This window comes from Hippoglossus stenolepis, chromosome 8 (genome assembly GCF_022539355.2).
Source record: "Hippoglossus stenolepis isolate QCI-W04-F060 chromosome 8, HSTE1.2, whole genome shotgun sequence".
Taxonomy (NCBI): domain Eukaryota; kingdom Metazoa; phylum Chordata; class Actinopteri; order Pleuronectiformes; family Pleuronectidae; genus Hippoglossus; species Hippoglossus stenolepis.
In genome coordinates this window covers 11,912,490-11,936,119 of record NC_061490.1, presented here as the reverse complement: position 1 = coordinate 11,936,119, position 23,630 = coordinate 11,912,490, and the positions used below count along the sequence as shown (strand labels likewise).

General features: G+C 40.7%; 1 protein-coding gene across 15 annotated transcripts in view; it reads right to left on the bottom strand.

Moving 5' to 3' along the window:
• The window catches only part of LOC118113315 (focal adhesion kinase 1), a 60,797-nt gene extending 37,572 nt beyond the window's left edge, over nt 1-23,225 (bottom strand). For 5 of the 15 annotated variants that reach the window (XM_035162871.2, XM_035162878.2, XM_035162875.2 and 2 more), the window contains exons 1-3: nt 7,703-9,727; nt 859-1,136; nt 601-767 (exon numbers count right to left, since the gene is read on the bottom strand). In XM_035162871.2, coding sequence (XP_035018762.2) covers nt 601-767; nt 859-1,136; nt 7,703-7,775 — 518 coding nt within the window. In that variant the 5' untranslated portion in view covers nt 7,776-9,727. Of the gene's footprint in view, nt 1-600; nt 768-858; nt 1,137-7,702; nt 9,729-12,650; nt 12,678-21,155; nt 21,640-22,936 lie in introns of those variants that run through there. The other 10 variants (XM_035162879.2, XM_035162882.2, XM_035162880.2 and 7 more) reach the window with 5 other exon arrangements.
• Between the last annotated feature and the right edge of the window lie 405 nt (nt 23,226-23,630).

The following is a 23,630-nucleotide window of genomic DNA, read 5'->3' as shown; positions in this document are numbered from 1 at the left end:
TCTTTAAGGGACTTCAACATCCAGACCCGCTCATCGACTGAGTGAGCACACAAACACATTACATCCTGACACTCCTACTGAGACAAGGGAAGAAATGGGGAGAGGGAGCAAACAGCGTAAAGCCCAATTCATGCTTCTGTGTTGAAGCTACGCCGTAGCCTACGTGTAGACGTGTACCCTACGCAGAGCCCTGACATGCACCTCCCCAAAAATTTAACTACGAATCACATCTCGGGGAGACTCGCCGCCATTTTTGAATTGAGTATTTATTTTCTTTGCTGCAGTGTTTTAAGACAAAGTAATTGCTCTTCAACATCTATCAGCTCCAACTCAAACATGATCTTCTTAGTAACACTCGCCATTGTTCTGAAGTAAACAGTGATGCCAGAGAAGTTGTAAAGAAACGGACCAGAAACCAGAAGACACTCAACACCAGCATAGAATCTCTACTGCCACTAGCGTTTCGGCAGTGTAATTGCAGTGCAACTCAAACACACAACTATGAATGCTCAGCCCTGTGCAGAGGCTACGTGCGTACGTACGCCGTAGCTTTGACGCAGAAGTATGAATCAGAAACATTGAATCTTATTGTAGTTCTACCTCCACTCCTCCTGGGGGTGCTGTTTCTCATATTTCTCCCGGACGTGAGACACGCCCAAATCTGGGTGTAACCAATGGAGAGCATCAGAGTGCAGATGGGTGAGACGGAGACCCAGAGAGGACACACAGCGCAATTTGTGGATCTCTGCTATCTTCTGGATAACACCCTGTTAAAACAGCGATAAATAAAGGAGAAGTTGAGGGTTGAGAAAATGACAATGGAAAGATGGAAAGAAAAGAAACATTTGTGTGACTTACCCTGACATCTGTGGCATCTCCATGCCTGATATTACTAGCCCAACTACTTGGTTCACTATTTGTCTCAAAGTAATGGAAGATCTTGAGCACCCGGTCCATGGAGCCAGGGGGGCGCTCGAGGCCACCGGCAGAGCTGCTGGTACCAACGCCAGGCATCCCGGACCGGGATTTCACCCCACAACCACCCGCTGCCGAGTGATTGAGGTTGGGCTCCAGGTAGGAAGACGACGCCATGCCTGACTCAAATGCTCCTGCTGGGGCTAACTGGCCGTCATATTCTGAAAAAGAGAAGCAAATACATATAAGGTCAAAAACATGACTTCATAGTTGACTAGTAATCTGTGAAATGAGCTTATATGGGCAGGGGGGGGGGGTCAAAAAGTAAAAAAATTTAAAAGATATGTTCAAATAAAAACTTCATCAAACATTTAAATACAAATCTGATAGAGACAATGAAACACCCACTCAAACGTCATCTGCAGCCTTCAAGCTACACTTTACACATTTGTCATGACACAAAACAAGCTGCATTAATAATCAGTAAGACATAAAAGAGAACTCATGCACAACAAATCCAGGTGGAGAAGAGACAGTAAAACTGGGACGAAACTCAACAAACGTCTGTCGTTAGTGAGCAGGAAAACAAGCCCGCTGGCATTAAACTGCATCTAAATAAGCATGTGGGCGAGCCGATGTGATAAGGAGGGGTTAACCAGACAGTCAGTCAGCGAAAGAGTCAATATAACCCTGCAAAATGCAGACTCAAGGTCTTTTCATTAGGACCTATTGGACTCGCAGTTCAACATAAATCAGGTGAGTTTCGATAAATAAATAAATCTTTGAGCAGCTCCAGTCACTCAGTGGTCTGATCATTCAGTCCTCCCTGCAGTGGAGAGCGGAACTAGCCAACAGGCAAAAGCCATATTTGAACTCTGTTTGAAGCACATTTACCCTGCCCTGCCTGCGTGGCTACTCAGCTACACTTTGCAATCTGGTGGTTTGAAAAAAATATTATGGCTAGACATGCTAAGGTCTGCTGTAGGAGGATTACTTAATTGCTCTGGACACACTTTAGTGGACTGGGATCGGCTCTGGCTCATGTTACACAAGTCTTCTGCCAACACTAGTTGATCTCTGTTACCAACATCTAGAAAAGGATGTGTCAAATTTGACAGACACTGATTAATCAACAGTATTTAATGTGGATCAGACAAGTCGGTCAGTGTATGCCCAAGTTCCAAACACTTTCTATGTCAGTAACGTGATACTACTATTAGGTGGAAGTCTAAATAATAATTTATACGGATAAGATGAGCCTACAAAACCACAAGAAGTCTCATTGAAAATATTTAAAGTACTGCAGTGCTAAATAAATGCAAACCAGAACTAGAATGGCACTCGGTGGAGAGCATATGTCCATGAAGGCCCTTATGATGACACATTTAAAATCACCAGATCCACATTTTTATTTGAAACTGCACCAAATTGAAGAAAGTCATAAGTATCAGTGCCCGAAACATATCAGATTTATTTTGTCAAGATCCATGAATTGTTCTCTAAGAAATCAACGAAAATATTTCACAATGGTTAAGAAAGTGTAAAAAAGATCCTGGATCGGCCCTATGATCCAGATCTAGACCAAAATTGAATGTGTTTTTCCATGACCCATAAGGCATCCTTCAACTAAGTTATGTGGTAATCCATCCAGTATTTAATGTGTAATCTTGCTTACAAACAAACCAACCAACAAACAGGGGTTGAAGCATAACCTGCTTGGCAGAGGAAGGAACAAACCATCCAGCTAGAAATTCTTCCATTTTTGTCTCCGCTTCCTTTTAACCCATTGACCCCCTTTGAAAGTTGTTTATGTAACACCTTCTTTCTACTGCAGGTTCATCCTCACATGTCTTATGAGACTCGCTCTCTGCAGCTCCCTGTTATTCCTGTGTCATATTGTGACTTTGTGGATATCCCAGCAGGCCTTGTTGAGTCATCATCACTCCAGTGACTGGTTTCAGCTAACTGTGAATTCTGGCTGTCACGGTGGTGAAACAAGTCTGAGAGAATATTATCATGGCTCATTTCCAGAATTGTGGATGTTATCAAAAACAAAATGATATTACAAAATACCTGTTGAAAATTTAGTCAGTCAGTCAATTTTTCAAAACTCCCAAATGGTGTTTTACTGTTACCGTCGACCTTGGTTGTTTCAATACTGTTCAGCAGCAAGCGAAAAAAATCACATCAGCATTTTTCTGTATTGTGCTAAGGTCACTGCCAGAAGGCTCCATACTGAGAAAAAAGGAAGAAACACAGCAACAGAAGTATAGAAACTGATCCAGGGAAAGTTCGCTCAGCACTTTTAACAGCTTGACTTACAGTTGACTTTTCAAAGACGGCAAGCAAAACAGAAGTGTAGGGGATGACATTATGCATCTTGAAACTTGACTCAGCATTCTCTTAAGAACTGGCTGTATCAATAGTGTGTGTGTGTATAATACTGCGGTTGTATGCGATACACATTATTACATCCACAGATGTGGAGTCAATGCGCTAACTTTCTTTTTTAGTCTGTACTCTCGAGATTGTCGTGACATCGCACTGCGCATTGCATTCATAATATCAAACTCATATTTGTGTTATTAACCTTATTGTTTTATTGTTCTATGAATCAATCACATCTTCTTACCTCCACTTGAGATCTGTATACTTTGAATATTGTTAGAATGGTAACTGGACACATTTTCTTTTCTTTTGCTAATAATAATAATAATACTGAATTCTAGATGTTACAACAGCCTATTTTTTGTGTAAAAATGATCTAATATAGGAGAATTGATGAACTGAGGTCAGTGTATAATAGCCACAGATCTAACAGACCCTCACTCGAGGCTTTATTACAAGAGATTAATGCAGATTTAGATTAAAATAAAAATGTCACTCAAACAGAATTACTAACATCATCCAATTAAATGATACTACAGTACTTTGGCTGTGATACTACTGGATTATTAGATGGCGTTATAATCCCTATAACAGAGTGTGCTAGTGCTATAATTACATTAACAATACCACTATATAATTTCTTTATAACAACAGCTACAGATATCAAAGGTGCAATTTATAGCATTGCACTGCTATTTGGTCATAATAATCATATCAGTAGGGTTTTGTTGATCAGATCACTTATAGTCACTGTCACTTTAATAGTTGCTGTTAGCTTTTGTTTTAGTTTTTAACAACCTTAGTGAAGTGCTTGAAAAGGAAGATGGTTTAAACTATGAACCATTCCAGTTGTTGTTGGCACTATATTTGCAGTGCAGGTGCATTTAACCTTGTTTAGTTCCTCCTAAAAATATAAGCTTCTGGACCAATGTGATTATTTTGATGCTTTTTATAACTACACAAAGAACAAATATGCAAAGATCAATTTTCTGATTAATCTTATACGCACAATACAATATTGTGCACAGCTCATCATTTTAATTGTGTAACGTTTACCAATAACAACCACTACTGTTTCCCATAATTGACACATGTCTCACTTCATCGAATGTTCTGTTGTCACAACTGTATGAATTCCTACTGTACGAGTCAGGTTTTGTGTTTAGTGGACATCAGAGTAATGACATCATAATATTTTTGCTCTGAATGAAAAATCGAGCAAACACATTATAATTATGTTGACTACAAAACAATAAATTCTTAATTCAGAAAATCAGGATTTGCTGTACAATATGTATCATTAATGATACGTTTATCTCAACACGTTATGTGGAAAACTCCTGTCCACATAAGATCTGTTAAAGTTGCCCCACACAGTTGTTTTAACAGCACCAGTTCTGGCTTTCATGCCTCCTCTCAGGGGGACAACTTTAAAAAATGTATTGGGGACATTATTTAGACTGCAACTCATTTTTAAATAGAAGCAGTTTCACCAGGGGAGAAACAGAGTCACAAACCACAGTCAGCCATCTGCTGCTGCTCACTCATTCAGTAATCAGATTAGATATTAAGCAAATATTGTTCACACCACGGCACACAGGGACACAAACAAAATAGTGGTGCAAAAAAAACACGTAACCTTAACCTAAATACTACATACAGCTTAATGAAATCCTATTAGAAAAGGTGGCATTCCTACATGTTGTACATACAGCTACTTACTGCTGTGCTGTACATCACATGTAGGAAATGTAGTGGGTGTAGTAACCAAAAGAGCGTCAGTAAATATGACCTGCAAATCAAGCTACCAACGAGTGTGGAATGGAGTTAATGAAATGTCAATGGAGGTGGAAATTAAATGTTATCCGACATTCACTGAGTCTGTTTCTTAGCAAAATATCTGAAATAGTTTTGAAAGGGTTTCACTAGTGATGGACATAATGCCATCAAATCAAATGACAGATGTAAGATGCTCTCCACTAAGACATGCACTGATGTCCGGACATTTTCCAGAAATTCTCTGGAGGGGCTGTATGTGAGAATGCAAATGTAAGAGTGAGTTGTTCCAGAGCAATTCGGCGTGTTGATGACGTTTCAAACTCACAACAGACATTATATTGGAAGAATACAAATACGTCAGGATGAAAACGAGGTGCCATACACGTAAAAGACACTGACGAACATGTCACCTGAAAAGACAGCGAGATTCAGACTGCATGCTCTACAGGGCCCCACTCCTCGCCTGTGTGTTCGGACATGTTTCGTGTTGTTGTGTTCCAGACAATCTCCAGCTGTGATCTTCATATGTGAAGGGCAAACTGAAATTGGGTCTGTACATTTTCCTGAGTCCATATCTGAAAACTTCTTTAAAAAGGCCATATAAACGCAATATATTACTTATGCTGTCCCAACTGAGTACCTAGCAAAATTGATTCAGGGCAATAAACCATATGGATCTTAAGCTACAATAATGAAAGTCTTAAATATAGTTGAAGCCCAAAACACGGGACAAATGAAACCCTATCTCACTGCACCACTTTCTACTCAGCATAACTGCACTAAATCCCCACATGCATGCTCTCACAGCCTCACAAGAGAGGAATCAAATCAACTAGGCCATGGAGGCAGCCAGGAGGGGTGCAGGCTGCTGCCAGGCCCACCGCCACCCCCTCTCTCTCTCAGTGGGGCTCCACTGACTGACACTCAGCCTGTTAAACCACAGAAGGCTGGAGTTGAGCTCTGTCCCGTAGCAGCAGCAGAAGGACGGTTTATCTTCTCGCCTAGCTGGTATCTGGGTTACTGTGGTTAGCACAATCCTAAGGGGAGCCTGGGATGCTTTGGCTTTTTTTTTTTTTACCGCCCCCCTCCTCTCGTTCCTCACATTTATCCCTTCTTTCATGTCCTGCTTTCTAAAGTGTGCATCTTCTCCCCTCTTTCACTTCCCACATCCCAATTCCCCTGGATCTTCCCTCTTTCTGCATCCCTCTCTCTTCATCTGCAACTCTTTTCCACCCCACCTTGATTAATCTCCTCCTGCCACTCGTCACACATGCTCGCAGACCTTTTAGTTCCTGCCTTCACATCTCCATTTCATCCTCCCGTCCTATTGAACCACCTCTCTTCCTTCCTCCCTCTCATCTTTCTCTCATCCTCAAACAATTTCCTCTAACCTCCCCCTCTCTCCCCCTCTCTCTTCCTCTCACTCTCTCATTGAGGTGACTGAATAAAGCTTGACACTGGTTGTATATCAACATACGTGACACCCCATGTGACTGTTCAGTGCTGGTCTTAATGTCACTTCCACTTTCTAAAGTGTGCCGAACACACCAAGGAAGCTGCAATAAGAGTGTGTGTGTGTGTGTGTGTGTGTGTGTGTGTGTGTGTGTGTGTGTGTGTGTGTGTGTGTGTGTGTGTGTGTGTGTGTGTGTGTGTGTGTGTTGTTCCAATGACATCAAAGCTTCAAGGGCGAGTGAATATAGCCACCACCTCCCACCACTTATATTCGCTGTAACCTTGGCAAACAGAGAAGGATTCTGCAGTGTTGTTCAGTTGGTTCAGACGAGGCTTAAAGAAAAAGGAAACATCTTTGCGATTCATTGTCTATATTTTACAACAAGGAGGTTAGGGTTAGGGTTTTCACTGCCGTTTGTCTGTTTGTGAACAGGATTACGCAAAAACTGCTAAACTGATTTTCTTGAAACTTGGTGAAAGGATTGGGTGTGGACCAAGGAAGACCCTGTTAACTGCATGAGTTGTTTCCAAGCAGAATCATAACAGCTAATGAGAGACCGGAACAGCTGATGGTGCTGTCAATGCAACGGTAAACATTATGAGGCCATTATATTACAACGTCAGCTAGCCCTCTCCATTTTGTTTACATCTGCTCCCCTATGAGCTCACACGAGAGACATGAGTTGACGTGTCGCTGCCTCTGGAGAAATAATCTTAATAACATCCTGCGGCGTTTGATGCACCAAGTTACCCACTCTCTGGGCAGTTTCAGCAACCTGTCATGCTGTAGCTGTACTGAACATAGAGCTAGGGAAATTCAAAATAAAGCTTCAACACGCAGACTCAGACAATTACTTTTTTCATTGTCTGATTAATATGGATATGAATTATACTTAAACAAAATAAATCATGTTGATGAATTCAAGCTTATTTTTCCTTCATATATATATATAATGAAATCGGAAGAAAGACAGGTGCACTGTATTTATAAAGGTGAATATTATATGATCAATATTTACAATCTATCTTCTAAATATTTAATAAAATACCCCGTGGACAGTAAACAACAGCATATTTAACTACAGATTTTAATATTCTCCATTACTGAGGTTTGCATTTAGTTTGTGGTATGCAGCATGTTTGTATTGATATTCTTTTAAGTACATACTTGGTAGGGGGTGCTGTGCATAGATGCAAGCCCCCTTGCTCCAGCAGAGAGGGATACAGCCGCTGTTTTCCATTTGTGCTGCGATGGGACAGTTCCAGATCTAGCCACGGGTCTCCAGACAAAACTCTTGGACCCCGGATACAGCATAAAGCGCAAGACTGGCTGCTGATGTGGCTTGTTTGCAACCAGGGAAAATTCCTAGTTTTTCGAATTTAAATAAACTAGCGATGTGCAAAATGAGATATCCAAAAATATTCCCAAAAAAGCTTGAAAGTGAGACTTGGTGTGCTGGTACCAGGGCTGTCACAGCATGGTTACAGGGGTGGTACTATCCATTTGTAACTTTTAGCCACGAGACAGCCACAGGAAATGCAATAGAGAAAAAAGAAAAATCAATCAAAGACAGTTTCCCGCAGGGATGTAATTCCGGTAAAGCAGACAGCCCAGTGAGAGGAAACAGAGGATGTCAAATATTCTTTGTACTTTAAAATGTGGTGACACAGCAAGTAAACCCACAAGAGGTTGAGAGAACACCAGTCCGTAACTGACAACTCTCTAGCATCCACTCCACTTCTGCGTCACTCCACGATAGATGCAGACATCGATCATCCGGCTCCAAATCCAGGTGATAGAGATGCTCAAAATGTTTTACCTTAAACAATACTGAGATAAAGGTCTGACTCAGCTTCTCACAATGGTCCAGCATGCAGAAATGATCCAAATCAATAAAGGACAGGCTTTCTTTCGCTCTTCTCCCATACTAAAACAACTGAATTCACAAAAAACAAATGTGCAGTATCAGGAATCCGAGTTACTGATCACAGGACTGTGACTTCCTCTTCTACGTCTTGCTAAAACATAATGTTAGTTCAAGACTTGTGGAAGTGGCTTAGGGTCCAGGTTTCAGTCATCAATCCGTCCCAGTTTATGTTATGAACTTTAGTCGCACAAAATTCCTTTACCATTGTGCAATGCGATATGTAACGATCCCTGTAAGGCAGCTCTTTCTGTGCTCCTTCCCGTCAGGGAGATTGAGCCCTCTGGGCTGCAGCAGATTCAGTAAGTTGCCCAAGGACACTTCAGCAGGGTGTAAGCTTCACAAAACAAGACATTCAAGCCAGGCTTCTGTGGCCGGGCGATGATTCTCTTCCAATTAAGCTCTGCTGCAGTCCACTAAATCCCCAATAAATATCAAATGCAGGTCTTCTGTGGGGCCGCTGATTCAATTAATCAATCCTTGATGTGAAATTCAAATAAGGCAGCTGCCCTGAATCCATGAATCTCAAGTCGCAGGTTACAAAATACCGCTGACAGCCCTGGCTGGCAAAGTAAAACTCAGCAAAGTAGCATTTTCCAAGAGAAGTAGTAGTTTGGTCAGTAAATCCAAAATGTTGTCTCGAGGAGATGGAAAGACAGATTAGAAAAGCAGAAACTGGCCTCAGTGAATATAGAGATGAAATGTAGGGCATAGAGGGGCGTAGAGAAATGGAGCATAGTGAGATTGAGGTATGAGAGTGTCCGACGCAGAAGGGAAAAAGGAGAGAAAAGATGGGGAAAGAAGGATGCACAAAGGAGAAAGATGAGGCACCGAGAGACTAAAAGATGAGCTGTGAAAGAGCAGAATTATGAAAAAAGAAAGCCAATTAAAAAGAAAACAAAGACAAGAATGGGAAAAGAGAAGAAAGAGAGAGCGGCGAAATCCCAGGAAGAAGAAGATCCCCACATCCTCCGAAGCGTTCCCACAATGCTCTGAGCCTGTAGGAGTAAACCAGGTCATAGCAGGTGTCTGATGTCAGAGAGAGACATAAAGCGACAGCGTCCTGAAGGGCGAGGTGGAGTGAAAAAACAGCAAAGGACAAAAAAAAAAGAAAAAGCTCGGATTCAGTCAGACAGGATGACGAATAAATATGAAGAGAAAAGAATGTCACAGGAGTCGCTTGGACAAAAAAAATTGATGCAATAAATCCTTATGGAAGTCAGTCATTTGTGTATTGTTCCGTCTGGCATCTGAAGGCTTTCCTCTACAGCAGCGGAAGAGCAACTAGATCACAACATCATGTCCAACCTTAAACTCACACACATACTGCCGCAGCCACACACACACACAGTATATCTAGCGCAATCCTTGAGCAGTCAAATGAGTGCAGCATAGAGACTGTATAGTGAGAGAGTATGTGTTTAAGCCAGAGAGAGAGAGAGAGAGAGAGAGAGAGAGAGAGAGTGAATGTACACAAGAATGCATGTGCTTGTGGGTAAGCAGGTACGCGATTGTGCACATACATATGTGAATGTGTGTGTGAGTGTGTGATATACTCAAAGTGAGTTTCCGCATATGCGACAGTGTTTCTCCTCTGCTGTGTTTTCAGTTTAGGCTGCTGTTACCACGCTGCGAAAAAGGCTGCTCCACTAACTTACAGGCAGGAGGGGTGTGTGTGCGTGTGTGTTCGTGGAGGGCAGAGAAGGAGAGGGAGGAGAGACAGAAATGTTGTAATTGAGACTTGATGCAGTTGAAAGAGAGCAAACTGGTAGGACAGTACTTAATAAATATGCCATAGGATGACGCTGTTCAATCAACACTACAACTTTAACAAACTAGGTATAGACACACACACACACACACACACACAAGGATTAGAGCTTAGCTACTGAAAAAATACATTCCACTCTTTGACCCCTTACAGCTCGTAACTTGTCTGCCTGTCTCTTTCTGTCCGTCTCTGCAGGCCACAGGTCACTGCTGCCCTCTGTCCTCCCTCGTCTCCTTTTCACACACATTTCACCTGCTTGTGCAGCAGCTACGTTCTTCATCGGCAGTAAAGCACTCTGACATTCAATTTGTCTGATGTGCCAGAGATGGTCGAGAACACTTTACAGCTATACGCCTCCAGCTGCAAAACACTGACAACAATGACCTGATGTAGATCATTCAAATTTTAGGTTTTGCTTTGGATAAGAACAATACGAAATAAAATATGTAATATGTCCATGAATCCACAAATGATTTACAATAGCTTTTTATAATCAGCAGGACGACATTGTTTGTCTACCTTTCAAAACTGAAACAAATCAGTGCTGAAAAATGAATCTCTTTTATATTGTGATAATGTTTAGGAGAACATCATTGATTAGAATATTTACTTTATTAATAATAATAATACAATAATAACTTTAACATTAAAGTAAGGAAACATAGTCATGGTTAAGCCAAATGGATTGAGATTGTCACTTGGCAATGAGAAACAAAAAGCAGTTTTTCGTTTTAATGTCTGGTATTCTATAAAATCCATTCATCCAGCCTGACCTCATCACTTTGCAGACTTTGTTGCTCTCTAACAGCATCACCTGACCAACTGATATGTTGCGGTTGGAGCACTTGCTGAAATGAATGACGCTGTAGTGTTGTTTCTTTTCAAACAGAAACACGTTTAATTAAATGCATAATACAACATTCTGAAAAATATGCAATCAAATTTTTTGTGCCCTAAATTGTGCTCAATGCCAATACACCAACAATTCTATGCAACCATCAGGAATGAGCAATATATTAACATTTAAAGACAAAATATTTAAAGCCTTTTGCTTTATGGAAATTGAAGAAATGTTTACTGTGATTTTCTCCTCAGCTTTCACTGACGTACTGGCTCTTAAACCACAAGTGGCACTTAGATTGTTTAGAAACTAACAAACCAGAACTCCAGATGTCTTCTTTTGTGTTTTAAGTCTCATCACTATTTAAAATTGTCAGATGACATAAATTCTGTCCCGACGGAGATACAGAGGCTAAATGTTATGTTCACTATCCTCGCCTCTCAAAGTAAGCTAGTAAATATTCAGTGTTATCAGCATTACTGAGCATGAGTGTTTTCACAGGGATGTTAAAGGTCCCAGCTGCTCCCTTTAACCACTCTGTACACTGGGTACCATGCTGCTTTTACTTTCTACCAAACTTAGAGAGGATCACCTCATTATAAGTTTCAGTTAACCTCGAACTTGACCTCAACTTTAGCAACTCAGAGAGTGGCCCGGGTTATGGTTAAGATGTAAATTGTGTTTCGGTCCTTCTCAGGAATGATAAACTCCTGGCTCCAAATAGACAACATCCTGCTGGAAGACAAAGGATCAACAGTTACCTAGCAACAGCCATGGAGACAGGTTGGAGCTAAGGACCATAAAATGACCTAAATATAACTCAGATATCATTGAGCTCTACCTCCATCCATACCATAAAACAGTAACACTGGCCTCGTTTAAGTCAAGACTAAGACCAAATAAGTTTTGACTTACAAAAAAGAAAAAAGAAGAGTGAATCTTTTAATTACCATGAAAAATTTAATTGAATAATGATTTTAATTTCAGTGGCTGACATCATGTCTGTTCATATTGAAAGTTACATTGCATTACAACAACTTCTGACAGAAAAAAGGCTGATGGATGAATTCTCACACACACACACACACACACACACACACACACACACACACACACACACACACACACACACACACACACACACACACACACACACACACACACACACACACACACACACCACCACAAACAAACTTGATGTTTTGTGTTGTTGTACTAGCTGTCATCTCATTAGGCATGTTATACATGTTTTGCCTGCAATCTATATCTGCAGGCATACACCTGCAAATGGCTGCGTATCTCACATGGCGTTCTCGTCTCTTTCCACTTCCCGTCTGTTGACTGTTTTTAAATCCCCTTTGCTACGGTAAACAACAACAACCCCCAGGCTGCAACCTTCCCTCTAAAAATGGCAAGTTTTTACAATTGTTGGGACTGTGCAATCACGCAATGAACTTCAAGTCTGATATTCCACTGAAACAAGTTTCCCCCTGCATGGGCTTTGCGCCACACAAGACAACTGTGGTTGGTTTTAAGACACTTGTACTAAAAAGAAAGACAAGGTTGAATTTTTACTCACCAGTGTAGTATGATATTCTGGAAATATCTGAAAAGAGAGTGGAAAAAAACAAGATTTTACTTAAATATAATATAATTTGTGAAGGGAACATTTGCTTTAAATTATTCAAATTCACACATACATATATACATATATACATATATATATATATATATGTCATGTATAAGTGAGAATCATTGTAACACAGCATAGTACTACAGCATGCCTAGAAGTGACACAATAGCACCTGAATAATATGGTGTCTCTTTTTGACGCAACCCCAAAAAATGTTATAAATTAAGTGAGATAAAGTGTTCCAAGATGTAGATTAATGAGGTTTTTATATACTGTGATCCAAGTCCAATTTCATGAGCGTCTCCCTATCCCTCCACAACATGACAAAAAGGGAGCGCAAAGGTGAAAGAGAATGGATGAAAAGGAAAAGAATAAAGCTAGAATGGCATTTTGTAGCGCGCAATCCCTTTAACTTCAATCAAGCCCCGCCACATTGCTCACACTCAGATATCAGTACTCTGAATATGCATATTTTTCATATCCATGAATTATTCCCTACAAACTTCACAAAAATGCTTAAAAATGTCCTATAAATGTTAAAGAAAGTGAAGAAAAAAAACAAGAACCCAGATCTGCCCCCTTAATCACATCCTCTCCAAAAGGTAATGAGTTTACCCTGCCCTTCCACCAAGTTTCAATAAAATTGGTTCAGTGACTTTTGCGTAATTAGACAGACAAACGGCAATGAAAACATAACCTCCTTGGCAGATGCAATAAAGAGGCGTATAAGTAGATGATGGTAGAGACATAAACAGAAGAAGTGAGCTAGAAAAGTCTCAATCACGTCTTGACCACAAAAAATTTGTCTCTGGAGCAACAGCAATACTTTGGGGCTTCCAGTGTAGAGAGCGGGCCGAGAGTCTGTCTTCTGTTCGCTGTTTTCAATTTAATGAGTTGAACACAAACAGTGATACGGTGATATTGTATGTGTTTTAGGTCCAGACAACATTTTGGTTAATCACTATTAACAGTTATCTGCATATGAATGCAAATAAATTAAAAAGCAGATCGCTGATGCAATTCAGTCAATGTGTCCTTCCTCTTTTACCTGCGGGCAATCAAAGTCTGCTCAAACGTGATTGGTCAAGCTGAAACCAGGAGGCCACTGACCACATAATCTTGTCACTCACATAGAGATTCTGCATATTCACATGTAGAATCTGTTTATAGAGATTAGAAAAGATCATGATAGCAGAGCTAAGAGAAATGAATCGAATAACGGGATCATTGACAAATGCAACCTTTGGCAGAAAGAACACTCTGATTTGCCATAAATGACGAATTACAGTAATAATAACATTGATCACTTATCACAGTGATCATTTAACTTTTATGTTCACTGAATGACTAATTACTTATAATTTAACGTATAACTACAACAGTTCCACTAAAGAGGACATTCATCACTTGTTAAGTCCAACTGTCCAATCCACATGATTACAGTGCTTCACTGCTTTGTTTGACAGACAAGGGTCCATTTCTTATCCCACTGAGCAGATCCACTGCTTTCAGCCCATTTCCTGCTTCTGCATCGAATCTACGCCGTTCTCCGGAGTAACCTGAGTGTAGATGTGTACCCTACGCAGAACCCTGCACTGTACCCTGACATGCACCTCCCCAACGATGTAACGCGAGGGGACGCAGATCATGAGGGCTGTACTTGGTCACCCCGCATTTCCAGTCGACAGTATTTGCAGAAACTCCTGCTCTGCTCAGTTTAATGTTCGTAAAGACCATCTCCTCTGACGTCTTGCTTTTCTTTGTTGTAGTTCTTTAAGAAAAAGTCATTTATCAAACATCTATCAGCTCTAACTCCAACACTCGCCATTGTTCTGAAATAAACATAGATGCCAGAGAATTACTAAATAAGCAGACTGGAAACGGGAAGAAACTCAACACAGTAGCATAGAAACTCTACGGCCACTAGCCTTTCGGTGTAATTGCAGAGCGACGCACACAAACACCTACGCATAGCTATGAATCCTCACAATGGCATAGGCCCCGTGCATAGGCTACATGCGTACCTACGGTGTAGCTTCGACGCAGAACCATGAACAGGCCTTTACATGTTTGTCAGCACTGACCAACCAGTGACTCTGCAGCAGCTCTAATGAATCAGGAGGATCTGATATGAGCCACATTCCAGACGGCCGGAGCGAGGCGAGAATCATGACATGGCAAATTATATATATGCTCCGTCATTCTGTAACTACACCTACTGGGTTCATTCAGCCCGAATCAAATCTGTTTCAGAACCCTCAGTCGGCTTCCTCTCACTGCTCCTCTATCTCATCTTTTCACTGGCTCTGTGCTACTTTATCACATAAAAATGACACCGAAATGAGCAACATGATGAAATGTCCAACACTGTGAAGCTATGCTGACATCTGTTACTAAGCAACAGCCACGAAGCAGGACTGATTTAGGAGGCTGCCAGGGCTTTGTCTTATGATATATGAAAGATAAAAGCTGTGTCCCAATTTTACATGACCCATTACTACTGTGCATTCTGAGCTATATACCATCCCCTCAAGTACGCTCTTGATACAGACAGTATGCAGGAAATGAAAAGTACTTTTTATTAGGGCAAATATGACAGGCACACAAAATTGCAACTTGAAAAGCTACAAAAAGATACAAACAACTAAAAAATGCAACTCGACTTGTAGCTGTGTCCTGATTCCAAATTAGATTTTCATTCTAAACAGGTTTTGAGCGCGAACACTGAAAAGTTCAATATATCAATGTAATGCTCATCCATTGCAGTGAAGGGGCATAACACATAATTAATCTACTTTTTTATCAAGTGTTTGTCTTTCTCTGTCCACAACCTTCACTCAGGAGCAAAAAAATCTGTCTTCAAACATATACAAACAATAATGCGATATTTATTGTGATAATCAGCAATATTGACTGATGTGAAAATTTTATCTTGATGTAATTTTTGGCCATATCGTACACAGCCACATAATGATGTTTTTGAGTTTGGCCAGAATAAGAACATAATATTAAGTGTATTAATAAACTCTATGTGTTACTGAGATACAACCCACACATACATGTTACTTGGTTTGATTCACTGTTGTACAGTGTGTGTTCTGCCATTCCACATAATTTCCTCTAATCACATAATCCAATTTGTTCCTGGCACAGTTGTGTCAAAAATGTTGGCCACAAGGAGGATGTTATTAACAAAAAGCAACACAACACCAGCAGTGGCATTATTCTCTCTCTCGCTTAGTCTGTCTCTATATTCACTCGTGACTAATGTTTCATTTAAAGCATTGACACACTGAGCCATATTAAGCCTGGACTGGCAGAACATTAGGTAAAGAAGGCTCCAGCGTGTATTGAAATTGTCCATGGTGTTAAAAATATACCTATAGCACTACTGCCCTAGAAATTTAGTGACACATTTTCCCTACACATTTACATCTAGTTTATACAGTTACTGTGGTACTGAAATGTTTCAAGCAGCAGAAGTGTCACAACATGCTCATCACCACTCGTACATATTTTGGTAAAAAGACTTCCTTTTCTGGTTCCAAACAATCCTCTTGGCAGAGACATTTCCTCAGCGAAACAAGGAATTGACCTCGCTCTAAATCCAACTTTGATCTTTCACATCCACAAATAATGACCCCAAACGAGAACCTGTTATTAAAAACAGCGCTGAAACATCTGTCACTAGAAACAGCTTAAAACATTTTCACTTGCATAAACACTTCTCCCTCCTACTCGATCACATTTTCCACCTCACGCTCTCAGCCTTTTCTCTCTCTCTCTCTCTCTTTCTCGCTCTCTCTCTCTCCCACTCAGAGTAGAAAAGTACTGCCTCTGGCTGTAAAGCGTGGAGGCTACGGTACAGCTGACACCCTGCTGAGGGCATTGCACAACTCCATTCTCATCAAGAAAACAACAACAGCCTTTTTGCCGCTCCTCAGCACAGATCTATTAGAATGCAGAGTGCACTGAGTGCAACATCAGAGCGCAGAATAGAGTCACCACAGTGGCAGCGACAGCTTTAATGAGGTAGCTGTCATTGTAAGGAGAAGCTATAACAACATTATTGTGGTATTTGGACTACCGCAGTGATACGAAAGTGAGGCAGAGGACTTTCTGATTTACACCAAGGCCCCTTTTTCATATCTGTATTTTCATGTGTGGCAGAAGAATTTCTAAACATTTTACCTTGGTATCTATATATTAGCATATTTGCACTATTGCACATAATTGCACTATTTTTTTTTTCTTTAGGTGTATATATATATTTAGATATATATATTTTATTTTCTATTTTAAATTTTTGATATTCTATTTTATTCTATATTTTTTGCTGTAATTTTCTGAGCATTGCGATAAGAGAGCCTGTGACCCAAGCATTTCATTGCCAGCGATTGCTTAATGTAATTGTTGTGCATTTGACAATAAACTCTTGAATCTTGAATCTATTAACAAATGTGTTGATAACCTTCACGGAACATCAATATAATGCCAGGAAGGCAACCCTGTAGGTTCAGGTATTTGTGCACACTCAATCAAATGAAGCTGTACGCTCAATTTGTTAAACAATGCACTGACATAAGTGCTTGAACATAATGCATTAATACACATTCCAATTCACCAATATGAATCCGGAGTCCAAGAGCACACAGAGCATTCCTCCAAACAAAACCACATGCTCCTCTTTTAATACAGTATAATCTACTGCAAAGACTTGATTAAATGATCATATTTTCATGCAATGATAAAATATTGGATAAATTAAATATAAAGATGTTCCGATACGAGCAGCAGAAATGCCTTTTTTATTTATTTCCAGTAGTTTAGCATTAGCCAGAGTTAGCTAAAATGTCAGCGATATGGCAATATTTAATGCTGGAAAGTCCCACAGATAAAATGGCAATGTGTACCATTTGCAATACTTCATTTTCAAGCTGTTTAAGCAGGTAGAGAATTGTTGTGTATTTCTAGATTTACTTATTGTGTTGCTTTTCAGTTATAACTGTCTAACTAGATAATAAGATAAGTTCTATGGTATTCATTCTCTGCATGCATTTGTTTTTCAAAGGATTTAACCTGAGCCAGGCCTGACAACAAAGACAACAATCATCACTTCCATACAGGATTAGTAGCATAAAGCTGTTAAAATAAGTTGTTTTATGCAGCGTAATGAATCCATACTCTGTATTTGCCAGGAGTGGGAATCAGTATCATGAAGGGAAAAATGGGATCCGAACATCTCTAATTAAACAATAAAAGACACTCAAAGAACTTTTTCCACAGATTGTATTTTCCTATTAATTTACGTACTACCTAAATGTTTTTACATTGCTCTTTGCAAATGAATAAAATTAACATTAGCAGGGATTTGTTAGATACTAAACATAACAAATACAGATGTTTGACCAACTGGGGACAAACAGTGAGATCCAAACTCTGACACTTTTTCAAGTCATTCTAACATGAGTTATTTCAAGCAAATGATGATGTTGTAGACGGGTCTATTTATTTGTGAAATGAACCAAATTACTAATGTCATAATGGGTCAGTTATTAGTACATTTATCCGCTTCGTTTGAAAAGGAGCGGGTATTAGGCTTTTAAAGAATCCAACCGTTTTTTACACGGCTGAACTGCATTAATGAACTCTTTTAGATTTATGACCTGTCGTTATTGCTGCCTTCCTCTGAATTCACAGATTTATGGTTTGATTATTTTTACACCCCCCCTTTCTTTTTCTTTTTTTTTTTTTTACACAAACAAGCCTTTTTTACAAGCTGTTTTATGGCTCTACCTCAGCATGCAGCACACTGCAACTAAGTTAATGTTCAAGATATTCACAAATACACTGATCTAAGCCACCGTGTCTCTGGGGTCTCACAGAAACGTCACATCTCTGAATTCTTTCTGGAAGTGAGAATACAGGCTCTTGCTGTTGAATACCCACTGGTTTTGATAGTCTGTTGTATGTTTTTACATGAATTCCTCTCAGTCTTTTTATTTACAGAAACATGTCTGCTGTCTGATATAAATACACTGAATGGATTGAGAGGAGAAAATATTCAAACAACCATGATAAAACATTTTACAGCTTAATACAATACAATTAATATATTTGTCCTACTATAACACACATTTACACTTGAAGAGTTAATCCAGCTCTATGAGTGTTTAACTGTTGTGCAAATATACATTTACAACTGGAATAATTATTGATAAAACATAAATAATTATGATATATTTTTCATCAAAGGTTAGATAGATATTAATATATTGCGCGTGAATTGTGTAAGGACAGTGAGGAGGAATATCACATAATTGATTGACCTCAAAGTAAAATGTTTTGCCGTTCATCAAGTGTTTGTCATTCTCTGCTCGTAAAGAAGAGTTTAAAACCTCATCCTTTACTCAGGTGCAAAAATCTGTCTTTAAACTTGAATTAAATAATGTGATAATTATCAATATCAACTGATTAAAAAAAAAATCTTGATGTAAATTTAGCTATATCGCCCAGCCCTATTACTACTTTAGTAGTAAAGAGAGGGTATCATCACTTCTTCATCTGCTTTTACTCAGGATACACGGAATGATACTGAAATTCTCAGTTCGACTTCCTATTACCATATAGACCAGTGAGATAAACATCAGCTAGAAAACCTGGCATAGGACTTTTCACGCCCCTAACAGATGTTGCAAATGTACGTGGGTTTTTTAGAAGCAGATGTTCTAATTACCGTTGTATTGATTTGTTTCCTTATTACCGAGAATAAAAGTGATGTCAGCCATTGGGGAATGTCAAATATGTCACATAAACTTGCTTAGTGTAACCATACCTATAAACTTCACATAACATCAAGAACCTTATGTAAACCTGGTGAGGAAAACTCTTTTGATGATCTGTGATATGAGTCATTTCACAATCAAAGTGCCTGGCAGTGAGCGCTAACCACAGGGCACAAGTTAAACAAAATTGTAAGCTATGGATGCAAATAGGGGAAGACTGATGATGACACAACATGAGCACATGTTTCCAGTCATCCTTTCACTGGTCTTTCCAGACAGAGCTGCTGTATTGTCCCGTTGAAAACCACCGTTCCAACAGAACCTCTGTTCTTTTCAGGCTTTGGACTGGGAACTGAACAGGTGTAAATGTGCTCAATATTAAATCACATTTTTGTTCTATTATTTGTAATTTGACAACTTCTTCCAGGAAAATGTCATGAATGAAAGAATCAGCTGAAGAGCCAAACTAACTGTAAAAGTCAACTTCAAAATTCAGAACTGTGTCCGACAATCCTTTTTTGCCATGTGTGATACTTGTCAGAAAGAGTGAAGAGCATGACACAAGCCTTCAGGTATCTTAGCCGTAGCTATTAGTGCTATAACAGAACACATAGCCCGGGGCACAGGATGGGTGTTGGTGGTAGAACCGTCAATGGAATTTAATACAAAACGAATAAAATAACCACAAGTGAGGCAAGACACAAGACAACCCACTCTCTTTTAACAAAAACTATTCACTACTTTATCAATAGCCAGACATCTGCTCCACATACTCTGCTGCCAGTTGCACATCTACGCGTAGCCTTCGTGGATAAGTAAAGTGACATTTGATCTCTGTGGCCTGTGGTTGTTTGGCTCTGTGTATACAGGAACAGAAATCTGATGTTTAACTCTTTGTGGTACAGGTCTGACCGGACCTGGCTGTCAGTGTTTAGAAGTGTCTAGAAGATCAGTCTTTATGTTGCTTCTCGGCGCGGTAAATGGAAGTCACGATACGATTGTAAGTTTAGATGCACAGGATGAGTGTGAGGCATCGTCAGGGCACAATGAATCAATGCTCATCTTAAGAACAGTCAAATGAACCCCTACAAGTAAGGACTTTATGTCTTTTGTTGAGACAGTGTGAAAGCACTTTCTGAGACCTATAGTCACTGTAATTACAGCAATATGTTGTAATAGAAATGGTTATTCTATCCCATTATTAGTCCCTCCTTTGTGGAGATTTAAACAATCATAAAATAGAAAATCACAGAAACGCACACCAAAACGTGAACTCCACACATGCAGGAACGCACACATTCAAGCCACGTTTTGTGGAAAGCATGGTGAGCACAGATCCAAAAAGAGCCAGATCAAGAGGTACAAACACAGGCTTCCTTGTCAATTGGTTGGTCAAAAGCAGTTGACCTGGTTTAGGAAAAAGGAAAACACCGCAGAAGGACACTTTATCAAAGCCTTCTGCGTCTTTCTTTGTGCTCCACACTCTACCTGTCTGTGAGGTTTTCACATGCAACTGCTTGCACAGCGGTGAACAGCACAAATTCCTTTCCAGCCCTCATCCTGCCAGACCCTCTCTACCTGCCTCACACAGAGGACCCATACACCAGTCCAATCCCAGCCAAACACATTCACTGGGAGCCGTCAGAGCGACTACACACGCACATACCTGTGTCGGTGCAGCCCAGGAAATCCCAGAACTGCATGTTGGCAGTTGGTTTCACAGAGGACCGGACCTCTGCTAACACGCAGCCACCCCTCTCCTGCCTCTCCACTTCCTTGTTGTACTGTATGCTGTCACTTATAGGTTAGGGAAAACACCCGCCCACTGATTGTTTCTGACTGACACACCTGGGGGCTGAGTTTCATTTCCAAACCGCTGGTTCCCTTCTCCTAAGCCTTGGTTTCTCATTTCCTTCCAACTATTTCTGTACTCACTTCACACCTTTACATGTGTCCTTATCTGTCTCTGACTGAAAACGTACAGGTGTAAAGATCGATCCATCCTCAGCGTTGCTAACCCTATCCTTACCACTTCAGATTAGTGGAAGCGGATGAGATAGGGCAAGGCAGAGGAAGGAGAGAAGTAGAGCCACTGCAAACCATAAGCCTTCTTATAAATCACTGTGCATGAAGTGTATAAAAAATGTGATTTATTCTTACAAATGCAATCCAAGTGAAATATATTCTGCATATGGACTCAATGATCAGAAATGAAATAAAAAGGACATGCTGAAAGACAGATAGGGCAACAAAAAAAAAGGTATACGCACAAGTCAGGTTTTTATCTATTTGACTGCAGACATGTTTAAGTTACGGGGGGGAAGCCAGGAGTTGCAGCACTGACTGGATAAGCAATCAAGCAAACATTAACTAGCCTTTCAGTAACATCTAGACAGGAAAGCGGTTGTGGTCACTCATGGAAGGGGAAGCGACTGAAGACGGTTAGGTGGAAACAAATCTGCATCATTAGTAAAAAATAAAATGAATCAAATGTTGAGTTTATTTACTGGAAAGGGATGTGATGCTACCCTTTTCTGACCCTACATGACTAATAATACGTTCGCAGTTTCATTTAATATCAGTCTTTTTATCCGCAGTTGTGTCAAAACATGTGAGGACACACTTTGGGTCCTGACCCTCCGGTTTGGCTGGTGGAGCATATGCAGGGATGTGATGCGGGGCGACAGTCGTATGAGGGCAGGAAACAAGAAGGGGGAAAAGGCAGGAAAACAGAAATCTGAAGGAGACATGACAGAGGCAGCTTTGACTCCAAAATCCCAGAGACTCAAATGTCAAATCACATCCACAGAGCTGCTGGGCACCATATTAAAAACAGCTCTGTGCATCTCAGCGAAATATCCGAGTAATCCTACCAAGGATGGTTAAAATAATGCTGTGTGGTCCTCAATCCGGACCTGCTTGAAATAATAATGCACATCAATAAACCTAAAGCCACAATGAGTGCACAGTACTGTGATTGACAACAAAAAAAAAACACTTGAGACGCTCAGGTTAAGTCAGATCTGCCTCCTTTTGTCTCAAACCCAAACAGCAAATCTCAGCCTGAGCAACTCATTCATCAGCAAAACCGCTACATTATTAATAACATCTCGTTTTCTCCTGTAGTGTTGTTGGACCTTTGCACCCACCACAGGATCAGATCGGATCAGAGAGGGGTGGATTCGGCCACTGCACCACTGTCTGTCTGTTAGGAATACAAATGACTCCGTCCACTATTCCACATCCTCCAGGTCCCCTCGTTTCAACGTAAAACCCCGAAACCAGCTCCTAAAAATACACACCCCGCGTCTTGCACTGGCGTTAACCCCATTGTCTGCCTGTGTGTGTGCGAGTGTGAGTGTTACCCCCCTTTAATGCTAAGCTAGCTGGGCTAACAGTGGGCTATTCCCCACCTCAATCCGCCTCCGCCGAGGGATCGATACTCACCCGCTTCAGCCCCGGAGCCCGGTCGCACCTACTCCCCGTAACCGTGCACCTTTGTTCCGGCCAGTACGTGTGAGTTCCCCACATCCACACGCTGATATGAGAACCGGCTTGGCGGCGGCGGCTGTGTGTGTCTCTCTCCGTTATGAGGCTCCCTCCTCCCTGTGTGTTTTTGTCCACAACAGCGCCGTGCCCGGTTGTCGGTGTCCACTGACGCTAGCTGTTAGCGCCGCTGCCGCTGCTGCTTCTGCTGCTGGAGCCAGGGCTTTTCCAACATGGCTGCAGCTGACACTGACAGGAGGAGAAGGGCCCTGCGGGTCCAACACCACTTCCAGGGTCCTCACTTTTTATTCAATACTACATCCATATTTTATTATTCCCCTTATATGGGCATTTAACGTGACATCAATTCATTTAGTGCTAAGCTGTCCAGTTTCATCTTTACCCAAATTCATGACTTTCACTGTGTTAGTGTGTGAGTCAAGTTGGGTTTAATGCAGGGGTTCTCAGAGTGTGGTCCGGGGACCCCCCCTAAGGGTCATTGAGGGGGTTCCAGAGAGGACCCTGGGAAAGTGGGAAACCGGGAAACTGTGTTCTAAACCTGATGCTGGTTGCAGCTTTCTCTCTGAAACTGTCTAAGTGACCTGCAGAATCTGAGCTGCTGCAAACAAACCCCTGCTGCAGGACTCAGTCCACA